General features: G+C 42.6%; 1 protein-coding gene across 2 annotated transcripts in view; it reads left to right on the forward strand.

Annotated features, from left to right (window-relative positions):
- Window positions 1–19,299: 19,299 nt before the first annotated feature.
- Window positions 19,300–24,819, forward strand: part of LOC134517324 (glypican-5-like) — a 394,664-nt gene continuing 389,144 nt past the window's right edge. For both annotated transcript variants that reach the window (XM_063338702.1, XM_063338703.1), the window contains exon 1: window positions 19,300–19,586. In XM_063338702.1, the coding sequence (XP_063194772.1) occupies window positions 19,412–19,586 (175 nt within the window). In that variant the 5' untranslated portion in view covers window positions 19,300–19,411. The remainder of the gene's footprint in view (window positions 19,587–24,819) is intronic.

A 24,819-nucleotide genomic window follows, 5' to 3' on the forward strand; every position in this document is an offset into this window, starting at 1 on the left:
GGGAAGAAACTGATTATGTAAACCTGGAACAAAAATAAAGGGGAAGCTTTTTAATGTAAGGTCAAAGATTAGCAAAAGACCAAACCACGTTAGCATTTTTCAGCAAAAGTCTAATCATTCAAAAGAAAAAAACCAAACCTCTTACTCCACTGTAATTCTCTTCAGTGTTTATCTTGAACTTCATGAGAATCTTGCTACACGAAGTAGCAGTAAATCTGAGTTGCTTTTATCTTACGTGACAAAACTAAACCGCTATCTTAAAACTCCAATGCAATGATCATCTACCAATCTACCTTTCAACTGCTTTCTATTCAAAAGGATATGCTCGGGAAAATTATTCTTTGGGGCCTGTAGCAATTCCATGTGTTGAATTACTTGAGTTTGACTTCTAGCTTATTTTTCTTTGAAGTTATACCTTTGATTTTTATTTCTTTTTTTTTTCACTATTAAGTGTGATCACATTCCTGTCACTTAGAACTTCACACACTTTCATGAAATTCCTACTCTTGATAACAAAGAGGAAGCTGTCAAAACTCCAGAAATATGACTCTGGGAAATTTGGGTTTAATGAAGTTCTTTGGTTTGTCTGATATCCTACTGCGCTTTGACAGAATACCTCTGGCTTTCTACATTAAGAAGCTTTGGTGGTAATAGTGATAAAGAACAGTTTTATCCTTTTTGTAGAGATGAGTGGGACTGAGTTTTCCTGGCATGCTCTAATTCTCCCAAGGACATTACAGTAATCCTCCCATTTGTCACTTGTCTGTACTATAGTAGCCTCCTTGGGGGCACCATGACTCCATTATGCAGAGTGGTTTTTCATGCAGAGGTAATGAATAGATAGCTATTCAGTTGGTGATCAGCATAAGTAGGAGATATAACAGGTGGCTCAGAGGTTGATATGAGTATGATGCTGATGGTAAAGAGCAGCATTTCCAGCCCACCTTCAGTGTAGCCAATGGAAACTACCTTCATATCACGGGGAAAAAAAAAAAGTGGTCTTGAAAGATGTTTTCTGATCTAAATCTTGCTCAAGGGAGAAGTTTTCTGATTATGTTGGGTTACAGGTGATGTTGGTCTATAAAAACAGGTACAATGACCATGTTGAGTGCTGCCCTGAGTTCTCTGCATTCCTTTAGTTAGATTAGTACAGAGATTGTGACAGATATTAATTACCTGTACTTTCTTGTTGGTAATCCTGTAGTCTCTGTTTCTGGAGAGAATTCTATAGGCGTTCACTGGTTGAACACAGGCTGCATCTCTGCTGCACAGAGCCCTCTGATTATCCCAACTTGGAGTAATGTGTGGTCCCAGGTTTGTGAGCTGAGCTGGCAGGGATGACCAGCTGTGGGAGGTGCTTTGTCTGCTCCCATCCTTATTTCTTTATACCCATGACAGGGTGGTTCTCCTACTGAAGACCAGCTTATTCTGGCCCCAGGTCTTTGAGGGCTGTAAGGACTCGACAAATGTGTGTGTGTGTGTATATACATATAAAAATAAGTGTGTGCGTGACTGCAGTTTATGCCCTTCATCATGCCCTGAAAGCAAACTTTGCCTAAATCACAGGTGAAGTGGATTCCTGAAACTGGCTGCCTTGTGTTTGGTGGCTTCATTGTTGTCTCCCTAAAGAACTGCTGGACCTCGGAAAGGGCTTGCCCAGGGGGCAAGTGTATGGGAGATCAGTGTCCTTCCATATGCTGACCTCTGGGCTTGATCCTCTTTGAGGCCAAGAAAGAGTTTTGCTCCCCTCAAAGGCTGTTTAGCCCCTGGCAGTGGGGGAGGCAGGTGGGGTACGTATGGGAGGCGCCCAGGGCATCAGCCAGCTTCAACAGGACAGGAGTGGCAGTGATTAGATGGATGAAGGCCAGGTTGTGCCAAGAGAGAGACACATAAGACACTTCCACAGCCTCTGCACCCATGTTGATCTGTAGTGGTGGGGACAAAAGGGTACCCCAATGTATCCCAACTGTCTGCTGGCTTATAACAACTCTGGGGTTAAAACCCAATTGCTTAAGCGTGTATGCCAAATTTTAGCCTGAAGCTCATTTTTACAGCCAAGTTATAAATCTTGAAAGTAAGGATTTGTAATAAAAACACTGGTGCATAGTCTTGAAGCACAACAGTGCTAGTGGCAGTTGTTGCTGTGGTGTGGTTTGAAAAAAATAATAGTGTGTAGAATAGCTTGTGTTAATTACTCTTAAACCTGTTAGTGTGTTATGCCTGGCAAACTCTGAGAAGTTCAGCTTTCTGTGACAGAGGGATGGTGTTTAGTTTGGGGTTTACTTTTTTATAAAATCCAAACAAAGAAAAGATTAGACACTATAATGATTTCATGGTTTAAAATCTCTGTGCTAGAAACAACCTAATTAAATTCCTGACATCATCAGTTTTGTTAGTAAATAGTAACCATGGATGCGGAAGAGTCTTGCATCTCATTACATTCAGCATAGGGTTTCAATACAAGAGCCATTAGCTGTGGTGTGGAAATGTAAAAACAAAGGGAAAGTATGGGACACACTTTTTTTCACCCATTGATCCAGAACACAGTCCTGGAAGAATATCTGTAATTAATTAGCAGGGCTTTAATGTGGGGCAGTAGGCCATAGGTTTTCTCTAGTGAATTTAGTGAGAGGCAGGGCAAGATAGAGGAGACAGAACATATAAAAATTACTCAACCTCCAGGAAATTAGTACAGTGTAGTTAAAGCAAGTACATATTTTACACTGAGTCATGATGGTATTTATATATATACGTATGTCTCTATGTCAGGAACAATGTAATGCAGATGAATAAATCATTTACTACACCTGTCTTAATGTGGTTTAAAAAAAATAATCCAGATTTACTTGGATAAGTTGTGACAGCATTGCATGTTCAAGTAAGGGTGAATTAGCATGCAGACAGCAAACATGGGCAGAAGGGAAACAGACTTTCTCATAAAGGAACTGATTAGAATTACTTAATGCCACTCTTTCTTTAACAGGAGATGTACTAGTTAGCACTTCATTTCAATACAAACAACAAACAAATGATGTTCAGTTACCAGGGTTTGACATAAAACTGGTGTCTTCAAAGGAAGTGAAGCTGATTCAATGCAATTAGAACAGATTTTGCTTTGGACTTGTGAATAAATTGGTACAATGTCCGAAATCCACTATGTGGTATATTTGTCCACTCTGTAGGCTCCAGTTCTGCAGCTGAGAGGGTTTATGCTCAGCCTTGCAAGTAGTGATAGCGGGTTCAAAGCCAGTAACAGGGTCTTCAATGAACATATATGCAGGTGTCTGACAGATTTTAATTTTTATGTTAATAAATGAGCTCATGTTATCATTAAAGGTGCATTACAGATTGATTTTTAGCAAAGCTTCAAATATATGACAATCACATGAAAAAAATAGTACAAAAACCACGCTAAAACCCTATTCAGATAACAATAACTTACTGTGTGTCATCAGTTTCAAAGGGGAGATTCACTTTTAAAACTGCAGCACAGTGCTGATCATTTGTTTGTTGCCATTTTTTCTTAATGTTTCTGTGGGAACGGGGTTCTTTCAGAAACTCAGGTACGATTCAGCCAGAGTCGCAGGGGAACATACCCTTCTTAGGAAAAGCTGAACGCTGTGCAACTTTCTGTTAAGTGTCAACCCCCAGGGCCTTCCCTTTAAAGAAACTGGGATGATCTGGAGGTTGTGGGACTTGATAAAGAAATTCCCATGACTTTTAATGGGTGTTGGATCAGAGGCTGTTATGTGATTCCTTGCACACAACCTGGTTTTCAGAAGACAGTGTTTAGGTTTCTCCCATTGTGTGGGATTCCTTTACTGGTGGATGGAGTCAGAATACGCTTCATGAGCAAGGATGTCTTTGAAATCTATGAAAGTATAACCTTTTTAATATGAAAAAGGGTTTTCAGAAACTTCTTGTGACGGTTTTGAAATTTTTTAACTGTCAGTGATGGAAGAAAAAGGCAAACAGGGGAAAAAAATTGTTTGTAGCTTTGATAGGGAAGTATGTTGGGGGATAAAGGGGCCTGTATTGGAAGCTGCTATCAATCAGTGTACCTGGCATATAATACTGCTCTGGAGACCTCTTAAATGTGGAACTTTGTGCAATAAATCCATGCCTGCAACATGTTTATTCCTTTGTTACATTTGTGGGAAGCAGAGATTTCATTGCATATTCTGTATAGTGATGCATAAAATCCATATTTATAATCTTGCTGTATATATTCCGCAAGTTTGATCAACAGTATATTAATTTGTTATATGGATTTGTTCTTTGCAATCAGGCCCTGTTTTAATGAGGGCCTTTCACTGTCCCTGGAGAAATTATGAAAATAAGTATTCAGTAATTCTGGTTTTTGCTGATTTATTTGTATATCATGTGTTTTATGTCATCTTGGTGCCCATAAAAGGACTTACTAGATCTTAACGGGGAAATTACATAGCTATACTGCTAACCTAAAGCACTGTTAAGCAAATTTCTTGCTGAAATTAATGGTCATTAATTGAGAACTGTCTTTTTATTAGCAAAAACTCTCTCCTGTTTCTAATGCAAAATGTGGCTATATCAGAATGCCTTTCATAACCAGTTGGAATAACTCTTCTGGATGTGGCTCTTCTTAATGTCACTTTCAGTTCATTAGCTACAGTTATTTTTGTCATCTGGATAGAAGGTCTGGCTTTTGAAAGGAAAGGTTTATTTTGTTGTAGCTACAAAAAAGGTAAAAAGAAACAAATAGAAATCAGTGGTATTATCTAAATGGGAGATGCTCAAGAATCCATGCCTGGCATTCAGCACAAGATACTGATATTTAGTTTTTTAAAAATGGAGGGAAACTATATTCTTGTTAAATGACTAAATAGCAGTAAAATACCATGTTTAAAACGTGAAGTTTATAGTACCAAGAGCCTTGACTCTAGTCCAGTTCTGATTCTGTTGATATAGACTCTATTGTCCAGCCGGCAGTGAAGTGGATTGACAGCTGAGGCCAGACTGGTTACTGCACGGAGAAAGCACCCTCCTAAAAAAAAAATAATCTGATTGAAATAATTAGGTTAGTCAAGAAATGTTAAGGGGTAAATGCACCCTTCTCCAGTTGCTGCCATAATTGAGAGAGGATCATGGTCCTTAAAAGATCCAAGTTTTTTTACAGCATTTTTCTGCTTTGAAATGCTTTGAAATGGCTTTGCCTTTTAATAGCAAGTTCTATGGTTCTATTTGAACTTTTACCTCCCCCTGGAACTCTTCCCCAGCTTGCTGAAATCTTACATTTCATGTGGAATTTCTACCCTTTTCCAGCTGGAATTCTGAAATAGTGACAGTGCCTTTTTCTGCAGGATGCTTCTTAACAGGGAGAGGCTCCCTCTGAAGACAGCAAGTACCTTGTGTGCTTGTGTGCTGTGTACAGAAGCAGCCCTTGTGTGCCCATTTCTGACAGCTAATTGCAATTCCACCAGTTGCCTGGCCCTGTGCAGAGACCTCCAAACCCTCTGTGCTCTACCGAAGCAATTTTGTTTTCTTGCAGTTAGACAGTAATAAGGATGAGAGCTGGTTCTCTTGACTCTGGCAGTTTTAGTAAACTCCACTGTCCTTGTGCCAGGGGAAATGGGAATGCAGATTTATGATAGTCTAGCAAAGGGGCACAGGAGGGAGTCATTTGCATGATGCAGTCACTTCCCTGCTGCAGTGAACAGCTGTGGAAGTCCTGATTGCAGATTTCTGTATACTTTCATCTTTCTCTTGTTATGAAACCAAGTACTGGGAGGAGAAAGTCTTTCCAGAATGGAAATAGAACTAGGAAAAACAATGCTGTGCAGGCAGCTTGACATAAGGAATACTCTTGTCCTGGAACAAGTGCTGCTTTCGTGCCTATTTTCTCATGGGTGAACTTGAGGTATCAATAGAGTTGAATTCTCCTATTAAAAGAAATTCTTCTATTAAAAGAATTTGGAGTGGGTATGATTGCAGCTCACTGGATTTTTAGCCCGGACATTAAAAAAAATATGTTCAGATTTCTCAAGAGTTCCTAAGAAAGGAGCTTGGGAGCCTGAGCTGATCAGATATCAGGAGGACCTTAAATGTGCCTAGAAGGAGCATGTCTGCCATGAACATGAGTTAGCAGCGTGGATTACCTCACATTCCTGTTTCCAGCAAGATGCTTTCTGCAAGCACACTTTCCAGATAGTTTTCTGGGCTCTGATTCTTCATATCTCTTATTTCCTGTCACATTCCCTTTCTTCAAAACCACTGGTGCTGAGGAAATAAAAAAAAGCAGGTGCCCTACTGATGTATTTCACTTATGAAGAACAGAAAGGAGGATCCCTTTTGGCCATGAGCTTGACAAGGTATTGAAGAGAGTGGGAAAAGTAGAAACAAAAGGAATTTGTCAAGTTCTTATAGCCAGTTGTGGGAAAGGTTTTCTGTAGATGATGGTTGCATTAGGAAGAGAGTCTCTCTAAGTCAAATAGCAATCCCTGACATGTTATTGCTACCAGATGCTTTTAGGCGTTGCCAAGTTGGGCAGGTTTCCCTCTTCTAGCACCTCTGTGTAAGCATCTGCTCCCAGCTCTTCTGAATGAATTTACTGAATGAAGAAAGAAGTTCACAGGAAAGTTCCTGGTGGTGGAGTGCAGTGTAACTTGTAATAACAAGTCAACAAAAATAGGGGAAAAAAAAAGTTGTGTTCCTGTAGTTCTGAGCTCATTCCTGTAAGGTACGTTGGGTGTTCTGGAGGTGGGGCTGTCTTATGACTTCTGTGCTGAGCTGTGAGAGATCATAACAGGCTTGCCAAAAAGATGTTTCATTGTCACAGCTCCCCTGTGGATCCCTGTGTGCATATTGGTAGTGATTCAGATCAGCAATTAGATAATGAATTACTGTCTTGCTAAGGAAGCCCACACCCATTGCGTAGCCACCTCATACTTTTGAGGAATCGCATCAGTTTTTTGCATTTGTGTTCAGTTCAGAACAGGGGTTGGGAACTGGCCCAGAGAGAAATCTCAGCTTGCTGTAAGTGTCAAAGGTAGATTACCCGAAATGTTGGCCCTAAGACAAAGGTGACAGCAGTTGTCTTTACTCAGGAGGAAATGAAATGTAACAGCCTGCATGAGTCATGCATTTTTAGTACATCAGCTTTCACTCTATTGCCAGAAAATGTATTAACTACATAGCATTTTGTCTGTCTTAAGTAAAGACATATTTGAAAGCTCTGGCAATGAAAGAGCTAACATACCGGACTGTAGATGCTATTGTTCTCTCCAAGCACCTCACAGTTTTTATTTGGTTCGTCCTCGTGTCTGTTTTCTGCATTTCTCTCCTTTAGATGTTAGTGGCCAGCCCAGCCCAAACCACAGCAGTAAGAAAGGGCCTCTGAACATCAGAAACTAGATGCTCAGCACTATCTCAACTAGTGTCAAAATGAGCCAGCTGTCCATTTTCAATGGCTTAGATCTGGTTTCCCCATCTCACCCACCTTTTAAAGGGTGTTCCTTCTGTGCTTCTCCTGATCTGAATGCTGCTACATACAAAATATCTGGCTACTTCCAACTCATTGGAGCATTTTTCCTCTTTTGGTGACAAACCATTTTCTGTGTTGCTTTTGTATCACATGTTCATGAGTCCTGTCAGTCTGTCCCTGCAGAGTCACAGGTAGCTAAGATCTCATTCTGTGATAACCATTTCCAGACAAATTTTCCTGAGTACTTATGGGAGTTGGTGAGTATGTAATGGAGAATTGAGAAAGGAGAGAACTGATTGTATCAAAGAGCTTGGAAAATTCTCTTAGCAAAATAAAACCAAGAAAGATTCATTTTGGGTAGCAAAATATTCCTAATTGAAACTTGGATCCAACTTTTTCTCTTAACTAGTTTTTTTTCTCTTTCTTTTAATTCTTTTGGAGTCATTATCTCTGTGTCATTTCAAATCCAAGCTGCCCTCCCACAGTAGATGATACCAAGGAAATTGCAAAAGATCATTTTCACACTGTAAACGTGACCTTTCTTAAACACACTCCATGCAGACTCATAGCTGCATGATCACATTATTTCAAAGAATATTGCAAAAACAAGTGATCATGCTGAATCACTGTAAATAATTCCAATATTAAAGGTTCCGCACACAAAAAATGGCATGCTTCATAAAAAAGATCATATACCGGAAGAAGTACTGGGGAAGATTTTCAAAGGGCCATTAGTCAACTAAAGCAACTCTCCTGCTTATTTCTACTTTTTGCCTTTGAAAATATCCCTAAGGCCCAGGTTTTTTTCTCCCAAAGCAGAGCTGTATTAGGTTAATTACTGCCTTGCAAGAGGCAAGTTAAGGTGGACATTGATGCAAATCAGCTGTCTGTGAATACTCTTTAACATAACGTACTGTCACTAGAATAGTTAGGTTTTTCGCCATGCATCATGTACTTATCTAAAAACAATACACAAGGAATCAGTTTAAGCTCAGAATATTCTTTCTCTTCATTGGTATAAACGGTGTAAAGCCTGATCAATAGTGGTTCTATGCTGTCTTATGCTTCTTGCATCTAGTGCAGATATCACTGTGCACTGTGTAAAATCTGGCAGAGATCAGATGGATTTGTAATGGTCTCTGAAGGGTCTTCGGCTCCATAAGCCAGTTAATGGATTGCACACAGCCATATGCAGCATTTCCATTTCTTACAGCTATAATGGAATAATAGTTTTCATTTAACAACCAGCCTCAGTATAATTCAATACAAAGACATATTATATTCCATTTTAGTGAATGAAGCATGCCACAGCTTAAGTGGCATATCAGAACTAAAAAAAAAAAAAAAAGCAATAATCTTGCTCTCTACCTCTTCCTTCATGAAGAAGCTCACCACATATCAAGATCTTTAAGTGCAAATTCCGGTTGTATTTACTAGGTCCTCATATGTAGTTTACTGACAACTTTTAAGGCTTTATTTTTGGATAGATGGTTTATTTCTTATACTCATAATTTAAAGGGCTAAATTCTTGTGTGCTGACTTCACAAACGGTGCCACTGCAATCAGTGAGGAGACCTGTGGCTAATACATTGCTTGGTGCAAGTATATGAACCCAATCAAAAAAGCACCAGTGCCCCCAGCTTCAGATAGAGGTCCTCCCGGTGAGGTGGAACCTGCTGCCCTGGAAGCCAAAGGTTCCTATAGATTTTTACCCCAAGGGTCGGTCTGAAAATAGAGGAGAAAGTGTGTATCGTCTTTGAGTTACAGCGTGTATGGTCAGAGGTGAGACACGTACAGGAGCACTGGGCTACAGCAGACCTGTCCCAAAGCTCACTGGAATCACAGGAGCTTTCCACTGGTTTTGAGGAGTCTTGGATCAGGCACGCGGTCTAGGTAGACAATCCTGATTCATACAACTCTCCAATTCTGTGAAGAACTTGAGGAGGACAAGCATCAAGTCTTGGGGCCCACATCTGCTCCAAATTTACTGTGCAGGGCAGAAAACAACTTATAACCAGCCCTGGACTTGGTTTTGAAGAAAGAAAATGAGCTGTGTAGACTAGGTAGTGCTATCACCACTGGGTAATCTGTACTTCAAAGGCAAACAAAGCTTGCCTGTTACCTTGTGAAATACGGGTGGGATTTATCCTCAGTTTTGTCACTAAAAATTGCCTGTAAGAAATCCTAGCAGTCAGTGAGAATAGATGGCTAAGAATCCAGCCATGGCTCTACAGTCCTGGAGTCCTCCAGGGACTATCATAAATCTCATGGTGTCTCCCAAGTGCTTGATTTGTGCAGATGATGCTCTGATTTAGCAGAAAGATGCATATAAACTCATGTCACCAGCAGCCTCTATTGGTGTCATAGATGCAGAGGCTCAAGAGTACATTATTCCAGCAAATGTCAGCATTAATTTATACTTGCTCAGGGCTCATCTGCTTTTTCCTGCAGTCTCTTGGAGAAGAGAGATTACAGTCATGTACAGGAAAAAATCAGTGTATAGCAGACAAAGCCAGGACCTGCTTGGCATCCTGGAGGGAGGCGTGGTTGGTGAGGGAGGGGTGGCAGCAGATTGACTTCCAAGCGGAGGTGTTTTGTCATTGCTTATTACATCCTCTGTTAATGGAAGCACCATGAAACTCATGTCACTAAGAAGCTGCAGAGATGCCTTCACAAACAAATTGCAATTTAAACTGCTGATCTGCGGGCAAGAACTGCTAATATAGACCTGTTGAAATGGAGAAAAATTTTACTGAAATCAGTGGGCTCTGATAAGAGTTGATCCCACAGTAGGACCAGAGCTAAGGAGGCAAATTCCCCCGTGTCACTTACGTGAAGAGTTGCAGCGATTGCTGTGGTACTTGTGAGCAAAAGCAACAGGGATAAGTTTGCACTGACACACAGATTTAACTGAGACATCGCATTCAAGTTCTCTCACTTTGAAAAACACTTGAAAAACAGCTCTTCTTGCAGTAGATCTACAAGTCACTTTATGGTGCAAGACAAAACAGCAAAAGATGACTTTCAATATTTAACTGATATTTAAGAAATCTGTTTTTAAATATAGTTAAAATGCAGTGGCACATCTAACACGTGATCACACTAAAACGTACCTCAATGTGCTTCCTTTTAATTCTTCTGATCCTGTATCCCACTTGCTCAGTTCGCAGAGATGTTAAGCATTTGCCCTAATAAAGATGCCGAGGCCAAGTTACACAAGCGACCTGCCCCATTCCACAGTTTCTGGCTCTGTCTGAGGGACACGTCTACTAGTCCATTTGGAGTGAATGCACTGGGCAGTTGCTGAACCAGAGGGAAACTGAGGACAGTGGACTCGCCCCCAGCATTGCAGAACCCAGGAAGCTTTTCACAGTTTTCTTGAAGTGCAGCTTTTTTCTCCAGAATCCTCCTATTGGAAATGTTTATCATAGACTCTTCAGCACTGAGATCTTTAGCAAGGGTGTTTGTCTAAAACTGACAAAACTGAATGCCAATTAGAAAAAGCTCTTTTCAACATGTATTTTTTTATGAATAGCATGTTTTAAACAAATGTGTTTCAAACTGTATAGGCAGACTTCCCAGGCATATTTCAGCAGTGACTTGTGCCTGTTCTGCTGTTGCTTTTCCAGCCTCCAGGCTATCAAGCTTCTGCTGCCATTCATTGTGAAGTGGACTAGGAGCATAGTATGGATCTAACATCTGGAAGTTGGACTTAGTGAAATGTGGTGCTTTTTTTCATGTCTGTCAGTTTGTTCCTTTCTCCACTGTAGATTTTGGCAGTGAATGATGGCCCATCCCCATGCCAGCATTTTTTAACACAGTCCTGCCCTACAGCAGCTCGTATACCCAGTGGGTCTCTTTATGCAAGTCTTGGATGGCTTGTGCTGGGTAGCTTTGCAGAGGCTTTTACCCAAAAGTATCAGGCAAGCTGATGGCTGTCCACAGAGCCAGTTGCCTGTCTCATTTGACCACCAGCTGCTCTGTGGCACTGAGCTTGAATAGGATTCTTGGCACTTGGGATGGGTTTGGGCAGGATTTGACTTCAGAGAATGAGGCAAGTTTGTATATGTTAAATTTTAAAGCATGTTCTTAGGCTAGAAAATGTAACTATGCAGCAGCTGGTCCCCTATAATACCTTTTCTATAGCAGCAAAATTTATCTTCAGGACCTACTCGGACTCCCTGCTGGTTTTTGGTGCTTACGATTCTGTGTGTGTTGACTGGAGCATGCTTTCCTCAAGGGTGGGTGCTGCGTGCTGGCTGCTTGGGAAACTCCACACAGGTGTATTGTTGGGTCCTCTGATGTAACCCCTACAACCAAATTGTAGGGAAAGGAGTGATTCTTATGCCATGGCAAGGGCTTCCCTTGGGAGCCTGCATTACCACTGGCATCGAGGTTTGCAGGTGGGATGTCATGAGGCTGGTGACAGCCCTAGAAATGTGGTCCTGGGCCCCTTTGGAGGTGTCAGATGGGAGGAAGTGAGGTGAGTTGAAGGCACATGTGCTAATCCATAGGCGAACGTGAGCAGGTGATGTGAACCTGCCATGCCATACATGAGTGTGGTGGCAACCAGCCTGCTTTTGTCATAGTTGCAGGAAGGGTCATGCTTTTTCACTAGACTCAACCTGTGTTTTCCTGGAAATCTGGAGCCCTCTCCTTCTGCCTTTCCTGTACTTCTTCCGGACATAATCCCCATCTGCTGCCGCAGTTCTCCAGCCCCGCTTGCTGGATGACGGCTGCTAGAAGCTTGTGCATGGGTGTGTTTGCCCTCATTTAACCCTGGGTTCACATCCTTCATACCCTCCCCGAGAAGGGAGGAGATACTACCATTTTATGCGATCCAGCGTGTGGAGACTTGCACTCTGGACACAAGAAGTTGAACAGGTCTGCAAATATGCTAGTGATGTGTAGGAGTAGCAGCAATACGTTTTCTGGCTGTATGTTTGTTCTCATTAAAGAGATCTACTTCACACCCATATGGTAAAGATAACGAGTGCTGCTGTACCAGCTAAGAAGTACAGTGGTTCTGAGCTATAAAGTTTCACTACAAAGCTGAACACATAAAAAAGTATTCGGTGGACAGAAAGTGGTGGCTATTGGGAACAGTAATGTGAGATGTCAGAGGAGTTCATTTATTTTGATAAATTAGTTTATATTCTAGGATGCTTTTTCTCATGTTGATAAAGTGTCAATCTTGGCTATGAACTTTGCTATTTATGACCTTTCATGTAAAGCTGCAAGGCAGAAAGGAAAGAAAAACAACATGAACAATACAATTAAGGCAAACCCAGAATTCAGTCAATGAGAGACACCAGTGTTGAGTAAATCATCCCATGGAAACAGAGCTATTTGAAGATCAGTGGCATCACTTACAGTACGGTAGGCCATTAGTTTTAATTAACTTCAAATTCTGACACATAGTTAAAAATCATCTTTTCTGAGTGCCCAGCTAGATAAATGAAAGTTGGGCCATTTTGCCTGGCTAGAAAAACCTATTACAAGTATTATAATGATGCTATTCACACTTCTATTATAAGTATTATGTCATCTTTTTAATTTTTTATGAAATAGTACTTTTGTAAGATGACTTGTTCTGTACCATAAGCCTTTGAATAAGGGCACTATTTTCCAAGAAGAACAGGTTGAATTTTTAGAAGCTGTTTTGAATTCATTAACAACTTCAGTTAGCAAAGTCCAACATGTTGTGATTTTTACCTGTCAGGGAGGACACAGACAGGACTTCTTGTAAGGCTCTCAGAAGTTACAGGCAGGTTTTGGTGCATATTTTAAGGTTAAATCTGTCACTTTAAATGTGATGCTGTACAGCTGTCACTATGGAAGCCTGAAGCACAAATTTTGTGGGAGATAAGGGGGTGGTTGTTTTTGCATTACAACTTGCTCGTTGGAGCATGTGTGCCCTGTCACAGCCTGCAGTAGAGCTCACATATCCCTCTGCCCTGCGCATCCAGCCTCTGGGACCATTCTGCAGAGCAAAAAATTACTATCTATAAATATTCTCTTAGCAACGTGTTTTTATGAAGTTCAATATTTTAAGAGAATGTGGTACTCGGAAGTGCTCTACCAAGAACTGAATGGCAGTGACGGTCATCCTTATTGTGTCAGTAGGTTCCTGCTAATGAGGCATCTGCCCGGTTGCCCCTCTGCACCCTGTGGGAAAGGCAAAGCAGAGAATCTCAAGCTACTGCTGACCCAGGCTGAGGCCAGCACACAGCTTAGGGCAGCAGCCCTCTTGGACGCTCACTGCAGGCTTGTTGCTGGGTGCTGTGTTATTTTCAGACCCGAACTGTTCCTTAGAGGTGGGTGCGATGTCCTTACACTGTAATCCTTAGTGCTGAGAGTGATGCTGCTGTTCGTGGAACCAGCTGTGAATTCCTGGTGTTCACTGTGGTATTTCTCTCATGTTGAGAGGAAGAACTTCTGAAAGGTGCATTCCATTATTAGTCTTTTGGAGTATGTGAAACTAGAGCTCGATACTTCTGCTTACATTATGCAACCCTTACTCCTTGAGTAATCTACTTGATTTCCCTTGGGCTACGTGGCAGCTTCTCACATGAGTAAGTTCAGAACCTTCTTGCTTGTCCCAGTTAAATTAATTTGTATGCTGAGCCATGCAGATGAGGGCAGAGAGTTATATTCAGCTGCTCAGTGACCAAGACGCTTTAGGAAGAATAATTCAAACAGAACAAGTTGGTATTACTCAAATAGGAAAACTGTTTGTTATCATGCAGCCACCTTCACGTCATGTTCCTCATGCATGGTGTCTGTTATCAGCCCTTGGGAGATCCTGTGTTTCTGAGTAAGAAAAGTCTGTGTGCCTCTTCCTTCCTTACATCTCCAGTGAGATTTTTAAAATGCTTATTTCTCAGGGCAATCTTTTTATGACAAAAAAAAAGCAAAGCTGCTCTTCTAGGGATTAGACTGATGTTCTCAGCTGATGTCAGAGAAAATACACAGCAGTCCTGGTGACCAGGGTGTGATTTGAAATTGTGATCTAGAGAGGGAGAGCTCTGATGTGTTGCACATGGCGTGATCTCTAAATAAGCATACTGGGTCTCATCTCTGCCAGAGGAGACAAGTCAATGGGCTAAAGGATTTTTGGTCTGAACCAAAATAACTGCTCTCACACTGTTAAAATGAAACAATAGGAAATGATGAAAAAGTGGAATTCTCTTCAGCATTGTCTATAGGATGTTTTCCCTGAACTAGCGGCTGTCCTGACTTGCTGGGTTGTTGCACCAATTGTATTTCTTCCATAGATCTTTTTGTTGGTTGGTGGTCTAATAATTTTTTTTAAAAATGAGTGTTAGGGTATAGTTAACAGCTGTGCCTTTCAGGCATGATTTTTTCTTTGTCTCAGGAAAAAAAAAAGTACAACAGGCACTTTAAACTGTGCATTTGAATAGGCCTGTCTGGTAAAGTGAAAAATACCCATGAAATAATGAGGCAGCACAGGAATACTGCATTCTGACCATGAAAAAGGTCTGCACACATTTTTCCCATGTGGAGTACATACAGCACAGGAAACAGTTCATGGCATGGCAGCATACTTATTCTCCTTGTGCTCAGTACTTTGAGTGAAAGAGAAGAGGAGAAAGTGAGATCTCTAAACAAAAATAAAGAGAATAAGGTCTATGCTGGTAACTTTTCTATTAGTTTCATAGTGTTCGTCACTTAACAGGATGAGAAAATTTTGAGTAAAATTACCAGAAATAATTTTCTAGCAGTGCTTTTTAGTCTTGGCATAACTATGAATATTTCATGCATTTCATTCTTCTTCACTATTAAAATTTATATTTACAACTTCATACTCAGCTTTAAAGTTGCTCTGACTTAAATCTATTTTCTGAAGACTACTATATTTCAACTTTCTTAAAAGAAGAAAAAAACCTGAAAATTATAAAAACACGAAAAAAGAAACTTGTCTTAATTACAGATTCTTCTGGACAGAGGGTTTTGCATTTCTTTTGAGGCTGATTGAGTTGTTTTTTAAAAGAAAATCGGCTTGTGGTTTGGGCTCATTCCAGGGACTTAAACAGGTCCCTTAATTTTAGTTCTGAGTAGTCAGCTGAGTTCCTCAGGTGCTTCAGTGAAACATGTACCTTGGAAAATTGGACCTTTAAAGATAAAATAAGGCTTTACAGACTAGGTTACTAGCTTTCCTGGAATGGCTGAGACGCACACAGTGAGGCTTCACTCTGGCAGCTGAATTGGCAAGAGCAGACCTCGTGCCCATTAAGTCCCATTGGTGGAGAGTCCAGTGTTGGAGATGAGCTTATCTTAAACATAAGGGAATTAGTCCAGCTTCCATTTAAATTGCTGGCAAAGCTCCAGCTATATTCAACAAGAGAAGGGCTGAGGCAGCAGGCATACAAAACCCTGTTTCTAGGCCTGATCCCAGCTTTTCTTACATATCCAAAGCTCATGCTGAGTATTGTGGTCACTTTAGCAGGATTAAGACTGAGCGGATTGTTTGGGCAGATTTATATTGCTCTTCATTGTAAGAGGCACTGATACAGTTCTTAGTGATGTACGGTTAATAAATATTCATTTGTTAAAACAACAAGACACCTGTTGACAAGGTAAACTGTGACCGTTCCAAGCAAATTGCTGAAGCGTGGTAGAATGTCATGTACAATAATTGGTTAAATGTCTCTTCTGTTATCTGTAGCCCTCTTCCAGCAAAGCACTTAGGCATGTGTTTGCCATTAAGCACCTGACTACCTCCACTAAAGTCAATCTGACTGCCCTGCTGTATGTGGAGCACATGTTTTGGAGAAATAGGGTCTAAATTACTTGAGGTCCACTGTATTCTGCCTGTGGTGTGTGTTCTCAGTCCCCTGGGAAGTCAGTCGTGCCCACATGTCACACCGGGGCTGACCAGCATTTTGTAGGGGGGAACACCTAAGGTGCCTGTCGCTTTACACTCTGTCAGTGGGTGTAAGTAGCAATCTTGCATGCTGATTGATGCCATAAGGTTATAATTTGTCACCCAAGTAGTGTCAAGAAAGAGGTGTGATAGTTAAGTGTTGGCTCAGAGGTGTGGGGCTGTGAGGGAGGCCAGCATTTAGCTGTGGGCTGTGTGAGTGTGTGTGCATGCTGGTCACCTGTCACTACTGAAGGTGATAATGACTGTGTCTTATTGTTATAGGTGATTCCAAGCAGCATGTTCTAGAACATTTTTTAACTAAAAAGGCATATTTAAATGTATTTGGACATGTCAGTGAACAAGAAATGCCTGTTTCCTAAATTAGCCTCAGAATTTTCCCTTTCCCTTTCTCTTATCTGTACTACACTTAAAAAAAAAAAAGGGGGGGAGAAATGTAATCAATGACAAAAACCTACACCTGAACAGTGTGTGTGGGGTCTACATATTTTTTGCGGGGGGGGTGGGGATCAGACTCCAGCCTGAAAAACATAACAGGCCATCTTTAATTCATGCTTCTCAATACAGTTATTATGAAAGCATTAGAAACGTAACTGTTTCCATATGTATTGAATTAACCAGTATTACATATATGGACATTCCAGTTCACTGACACTGAGTTTTTTGTTGTGTTTGTGTACAAGTATAATTCAGGTTCCTCAGCAGGATTTGAGAGGAGGGGAACTGGAGATGATACTGTAGTAGGCTGTCCTCTACTAATGATCTGAGGACCAATTACAATATACAGATAAGCAACATGACTTAACATAGCCTGAAAAAGACAGGTGAGAAATAGAACACCCATCATATAAAGATGAGGCACTAAAATAACAGTCATGTTACAAAAGGATTAGCCATTTGGGATTTGAACTTGCCACCCACTGAAAACAATGGCAAAAATCCCACTGAACTAAATGCCTCAGGCCCTTGCACAGGACTGATTAGATGCTATTCATAGAATAATGTATATGCCAAATAATGCTGTTATTCGTCAAGTAAATTATTCGTCAGCTCCATCATCCTGCCGTTTCTTTTCTGGCAGAACTCCCACTGAAGTCAATGGGAGTATTGTCTGAATAAAGTCTTTTAAGATTGAGCTCGAGTTTACACAAAATGCAACTGGGGCAACTTGTTCCTCCTCCTTGGGTTCATAAAACCAAATACTGGACAACAGGTAGGCAGTCGGGGTGTTGCGCCTTATGATGCTAATAGTTCTTTCACTGATGCTGATTATTCCCTTGTGTCTCTTTAATCTACCTGTTGCCACCTCAATTTGGGGTCTGATCCCGCTAGTGCATGCATGTGTGTGTAATGTAAATCTTGCAGTATAACCTGTATCAAACCGAAAATGAAGTTAAGCTGATCAGTGTCTGTGACTCTGGGCTTCCTGGGAGTCAGCCCTTTGGGGTGCGCTGTCCTGGGCTCTTGGGGTGACCTTTGAGAGCTGCAGGATGAGCGAAGAAGCGCAGCTCTGACCTGGGTGAGCAGGAGATTTCTAAGGTGCCTTTTTCCTCTGCTTTTGAATGTAGAAGCCTGATTACATGGCTGGTTTGTTCTTCCGGTTTGTTTTTTAGCTTACAAGTTAAATGTTGTGAATCGAATTGGATATTTATTTTTTTTTTTCAGAAAAAGTGAATTAATCTCTTGCTGCCTTGATAGGAACAAAGTTAATACAAGCAAATTGCTTAAAGGATTTGCACTTCTAGCTATTAAAATACAACTCAGGCAACTATCTGCAGCACTGAGCTCAGCCTCTCATTACTACCTATGGGAATGTATAATGGTTAAATTAGCTGCAGGTGGGCTCCCCTGTTGCTCCAGGAGCACATTAGAAGCATCTTGAGGGTTGCAAGTAACCTTAAAGAAATCAGACATAATGGCCTCAAACAATAGTAATTCTTGTAGCTCCTAAAGTGCTCCATATGCCTGAAAGGTAGTGTGCAAATGGGGCTGTGTGTGGGAGACTTCTTGGGTTTGGCTTCTCTGGAAATTGAGTGTTTTTGTGAAATGGGAAATATTTCATGGATGCCGAGCGTGGTTCTATGCTGAAATGTGTGGTAAAGATTGCAGAAAACCTCTCTGATGGTGACACTGGCTGCTCTCAGCCCCAGGAGGGGTCTGTGTCCCCCAAAAGGATGTAATAGGATGTAATTGGTGCTGGCTTTTGTACAAATCAACAATTTATCTATGCAGTTGGTACATAAGGATGTGTTTCCTAGTGCAAAGTTCTTTCTAGTCTCTGCAGTGACCGTTGGCTGGAATTAACACTTGTCTTGTGAAGACTCTTCCATGGACTCCATGTCACCTGCTGGGAATTTCAGAACTAAAGCAAAACCATGCCTGATTTTCCAGCCTCCTGTGCTTAGAGGTTTTTATACTTGCTGCTCTGATTGACGCTCTGTACCTTGGTGTTTTCCTTGATATAACCATGTGCGTCTCTCCCCTGAGAGGACATGTCTCCCTTGGTATAGATGTCCTGTATCCTGAGACCCTTCAGGGACTTGAGCCGATCCAGACCTGCTCCTCGAGGCTTAACAGCCTGCAGAGACTGTAGAGATGCTCTGTGCCTATAGGTGCCTAAAAACTTTTCTGTTCAACTTCTCTTGAGGCAGCGCAGCAATACACCAGCCGTCCCTACAGCTGGGCTAGCGCGGTGGGGCTGGAGGTGGCCAGGCCTCGCCCGTGGTCTCCAGCTCGCCCTCTACCCGGGGCGGGCGCGGTGCCAGCGCGGCGCTACCGAGAGCGTCCCTCGGGGCTCTTCCCGCCTCTCCCTCTGCCTTCTCCCCCCGGTCAGGGCAGAAGCCAATGAGCGGGGGGCGGCGGCGCCCCTCGGACCCCGCGGGCGGGCGGGGAGGGGCGGGGGCGGGCGGCGGCGGCCGCACTCGCCGAGGAGGAGCGCGGGAGGCGGGCGGGGGCAGCGCCGCCGCCGCCGGGACTGGCGCCCGCCACCGGCACTCGGCCCGCGCCCCGCAGCGCTCCGGCCCGGCCCGGCCCGCCGGGGGTGCGAGATGGCCGCTGAGGGGAGCCGCCGGCTCCTGGGGCTGTGGCTGCTGGCGGCGGCGACGGCGGGGCTGTGCGGCGGGGTGGCGGCGGGCAAGTCCCCCAGCTGCCACGAAGTGCGGACGGCGTTTCAGCTGCGGCAGATCGGGCCACTCAAGCTGGTCCCCGACGTGCCCACGGCCGGTCAGTATCGACCCGTCCGCGGGGTGGCTTCTCGGTGGCGCGGGTTGCTGCGGGGGAGCCGGTGCCTGCCGGCCTCGCCTCCGTCCGTGCCCTCGGAGCAGCGGGGCTGCCGCGGGCGGCGGCGTCCTGGGGTCCGGCCCCGGTGCCGCCGTCGGGGGCTGCGCCCCTGCCTGCGAAACGCCGGTGCGCCGCGGCTCCCGCCGTCCAGCGCCGGCTTTCCTGCCGGGCACAGGTAGCGGGGACGGAGCGGCTTTGGCACGCCTCTTAGTTAAATCATTTTAAAAGACTTGCTGGGAAAAGAGACCGGAATGATTCCTCGGTTTTTACATTGCGCAGGTGTTTGCTTATCGATCTCCATCAGACCTTTTTTCCCCTCCCGCGTTTAACACCGGTGTGATCCCTTTGCTAAGGATTTAAAGCAGAGGCTTCCTTCCGTGAAGGATCCCTTTCTTAGTAGGCAAATTAGTAACCGAGTCGTTAAGGAGCGCTTGTTTTGCTGCCCAGATGTAGGGATCCTGGGGCAGGCTGGTGAATGCATTGTAACTCCTGAATTAGGAAGGAGTTACCTTGCAGATGAATTTAGGGACGTTGTCCTAAGGAAAGGCAGAGGTAACACCTTGGAGGGATACAGTCAACAGGAGTTAGCGTTTGCCTAGTGAAGCAGTAATTCTGCAGTATGTGATACTTGCGAAAGTTGATCAGTAGAGTGGTGTTCCCTTTTGCTGTTTCATACAGTTCCTGAACAATGCCTGACAGCAATTAAATGGAAAAGGAACACACATATAATAAGAAAAGATTATATTTTTTTGCATATTCTACAATTACCAGGTAGGTTTTGCTGTAAGGGGATAAAGTACATTATAATGTCAAAAAATGATTAAAGTCCTACAAATGACCATGTATCTATCTAGATAATGAAGTCACATCCCTGACTCTTAGATGTTTTAAGAAAATGTTTACAAGAACCAGAATAAAAGACTATCAGTCTCATAAAACAATCTCTAGCTCCCTCATGCACAATTGCCTGTAGGTGTTTGGCGGTATAAATGTCAATTTGGGTTGTTACTTTATTATTTTTTCACATTTTTTTTTAAAGCAGTTCAATTCAAAGCCTGCTGAGTTTGATGGAAAGGCTGCTTATCTTAAATGAGTTTTGGATATGTTTTCTGGCATGGGTTTCTGTCTTGGGGACTAGATTTGATAGGCCATTGCCTGATCTCTTATGGCTGTAAGCAACTGCACAGTGCTGGTGATCTTTACCTTCGCTTTGCATAAAGTAGTTGAGATGACACAGGGGCTATAAAATTGTCCACGAGCAAGGAATCGTTCCTCGTTTTGTGGCAAGAAGAGATTTGCAGGAATGGCATTTGGAAAGTTGAATTATGGTATTGTTCTCTTGTGCTGATAGAGGCTTCAAATCACACTTGTTTTTGAGAGCTAAATATGAAAGCTAGCTAAAAAAAAAAAAGAGGTGGAACAAGGATTTTCACACAATTTGATGTGTATTTAACCTTCTTTCCTGAGCTCTTTCTGGAAGAATTTCTTACAATTTTAATTAAACTGTCTGGTTTTATATCTTCTATAAAACTCTAGTACTGTAGATGAAACTTGGGGAAAATTGTGTGCTTCCAGGAGGAATGTGTAGATGCTGTAATGCTTCAGAGAGGTTTAATTGTATTCTTGTGTGATATTGAACTTCCCTATTGAATAACAAGCTCTCAGAAAATAAATAACATGAGAGAAGGTGAGGGAGGAAAATACCCTCTTAAATTTTAGCTCATGAAGGTTTCTTCTGAAGAGGATGTTTGGAGCAGAGGAGAGCTGAGGAGAAGTGGCGCATCTTGATCTTCCCTGTTCATTAAGTATACTCAGCTCCACCAAAGCTTGTGTGTTTTAGTGATATCTTGCCAGGTAGTAATTCCTCCTGTCTTGTGCCCTCTTAATTAAGTACTGAAGTGTTTTCCACTGTTTTCATCTGGCGGCTGTTATCAGTGAATATATCTTAATATGACCTCGCCCCCTAAGCACACACTCTCTTTCTGTGTCTCGGACATTGAAGCTCATTTTATTACGCATTTTAATAACACACAAATGTTGAAGCATCTCCCCTGAAGACTTCAGACAGTTGCCAGTTAAAGTAGAAGAGGGGAAAAGAGGCGGGCAGCTGGGGGTGACACTGGAAAGCAGCATGCTCAGCTGAATCCAGAGCTGAATAAAGCCTGTGGAGAGCTTCCTGCTAACTTCTGCTCGTGTGGGCCAGACCTGCCTATGCACTGGGGTGCTTCTCAGTCCTCAGTTGTCTGCATGTTGTTTTTGGCTTGTTTTCTCTAGAAAATAGAACTTTTGCAGTCCTGTTGTCTGTTTACTAGATATTTTCAATCACAGAGGTGTTGAAAGCCCTTGGCTAAGCTCAAGCCAGTATTTATAGGCTAATACAACAAATCTGACAGAGGTTAAAATCTTAAGGATTATTAAGTTCTTAAAACCTTCAGGAAAATCAGCAGCTCAGTTGAGGAGAGAAGCCCAACCCAGCGCTGGATGAGGGATCAGCAGGCAGACCATCAGGTGTGTGTGTTCTGTCTCCTCTTATGGGTATTGCCCATTTCACCCATAACTCTAAATACTTGGGAGAGTTTGTAGCCTACACCCTCCTCTGGTATTAGTTGTGGTGTTGAAGTTGCACACCGATGGATCCCAGATACGAGCTTCATGGGGACTGGTGGCTGCTTCCCCATGTTACATGTGATCTGCAGACAGGTCACTGTGGTCCCTAAGTGGGTAGGTGAGTTTAGAGAGGGATGTCAGCATGACCTACAGTGAGATGGAGAGTGACTAGCTTTGGGCAGGCCCTGCCAGCCTCTTGTACAAAATGAATTGGCAAGGGAAGGAGGAAGACTCCTGGGGAAATTATGCTTTTGTTTTTAAGGTGTGACGTGAATCTGGCAGCAACCTTTCTGAAAAATCACCTTTGCAAGAGAGCTTTTAGAGATGCTGAGGAGCCTCGTCTTAAATGTCTTTTCCATAGTTTCCTCAAAAGATACCGGATATTTTTCTGTGCAGGATTAAGAAAAAAGAGTGTTTTGACACGGGATGGATAAGAGGTCCAAACAACAGGTATTTCTGAGCAGCAAATCTCCTTGGTCTGTCTGTGAGACTTTCTCCTCCACTGTGCTGCTATTTGGTAGTCAGTTTTTCTGGAACAAACCGAATGTTTCAAGGGTAATTTGCTGCAAATAGCAAACAGATTGGTCAGGTAAAGGTACTGCTGCCTTGGCTGTGATTCAGAGGAAGGGCTCTTTGTGTCTTCCCCCAGACTGGAAAATGAGGTAATATGTTCCCAGTCTTGCACTTTGATTATCACAGGCTGAGCTGGGATGTTTTTGTAGGAGCTCCTTGGTTAACATTTTGATGAGGGAGAATCGTATGCTGTCTCCAGGAGTGAAGGGCTGTGTTAATCCTGCCAGGGGACTAAGCCTTTGGTTCCAGGGAGTCTAGATAGCTCAAATCTGATGTGTACTGCTACGTATGGTATTTTTCCCAGACATGGGGCTGCCGTTAGTGATACGCTGTGAGCCCTGGGTTATATTACAGCGTAACTGCACACTGGCATGGACTGTGTTTAAAGTTCCATTTATTCACAGTCTTTTCTGTGGCACAGAGCGCGGTGGTGGCGGGTGGTCGCTGCTTTCCAAATTCGCAGTAGGAAAAGTGAATGAACACAACTAGAGTCTGTGGCTTGTCCATATTCAGGCAGTGAATTGTAGCAGAACCAGAACAAAAGTAGCTCTCTCAGTTCTGTTGGTAATCATGTAACCACAAGAACATCCTCTCTATTTACATAGGCTCAGTTCTGTTTCTCTTGCTTGTTGACTAGTGTATGGTCATGCAAAAACAAACAAAAAACCCCTGTAAATCTACAACTGTAGAGATAGAAGAATCTGATTTCTGGTAAGCAAGGGAAATGTTTGTCACTTGTGAAAGAGTTCTAGGAACTTTTTACCTTCTAAGTAATCACCTTGTTGAGGACTACCAAAAGGACGATTTGCCAATCTTGCTGCTTTACTGCTTTACCAAGAGCACAGAAGCTGCCCAGACTGTGCTCCGGGACTCACTTCTGAAGGGCAGAGTTTTTCCTATTCAGAGCTTCTTTATTCTTTACTGTCATCCTGCGCCTTAAATCAGCGGAAGCATTCATTACCATGTGTATGTACTGAATATCTTATAGCAGAGCTGGACATGCATTAACAATTTACACATTAAAACTATTTTGTTTTCTGAATAGCAATGGGAAAGTCCTAGATTCCTACCAGAAGCTCCTTGCCGCATGTGGTGCATGCATTAGACTGGATCTCATCCCATCTCAGCCTGTGGCAAAGATCTCATCGTGTTGAGAAAGCATGAGCTAGATGCCTTTTTGAATATATCCAAGAATATCTATTAAACTAGCCACTTCATTGGGAAATGGGTCATGCCACGCTTTATTTTCTTGTTTTTCTCTTTTATTACCACTCAGCTTTTTATTTCTATCATCTTAATGAGAACACTGTAATTCCCCTGGTAAAGGTGCAGTGCTGAAACGTATTTTGCTCACAGCAGCATTCTGTCAAAGTCACTCATAAGTCTGGTGTGTGCCAGATGTGAAATGTGCTTGCTTTATTGGCTCTGGAAAGTTTTTTGCCTCATCAGGATGAGTGACTAAAATCCTCTGGTGTGAACTGCAATTTATACTTGGGTTTACTGTTAACCTGCATATGTGGTTGTGTGGGACTGCCTTCAGTACTGTGGATGAAGGGTACGTGTGAGGGAAAGGGTTTTCCTGGATGAGCGCAGTTGCGTTAATGCTCAGAAACAGCTGTAGGGTGGTTAAGATTTTAAGAAAAGGCACAAAACCCAGTCTCGTTTCCATGAGTTTTCTTTTTCCTTTTGAAAATCCTGCTAGCTATAACAAGTTTGTGAAATGTCCTTGGCATTACTTGCAGCTTGTTAAAATGGAAGGTTTCTTCCTCTTACACTTAGTATTTGCCTATGTATGGACACAAAGGCTTCTTGGTGGTTTAAACCACAGACTGTTGACCTGTTGGAGGGAGTGGACTGATCCAATGTGAGATGGATTCTGTCCCCATCTTTGTCACTCTCCGAATAGCCTAAAACAAGACCAATTATGCCTCAGTTTCTCCTTCTGCAGGTTGTATCATGGTATGTTATTTTAAGGGGTATTGCTGAAAAGCTGCCA

The sequence above is a fragment of the Chroicocephalus ridibundus genome, chromosome 6 (genome assembly GCF_963924245.1).
Source record: "Chroicocephalus ridibundus chromosome 6, bChrRid1.1, whole genome shotgun sequence".
In the NCBI taxonomy this organism is placed as follows: Eukaryota; Metazoa; Chordata; class Aves; order Charadriiformes; family Laridae; genus Chroicocephalus; species Chroicocephalus ridibundus.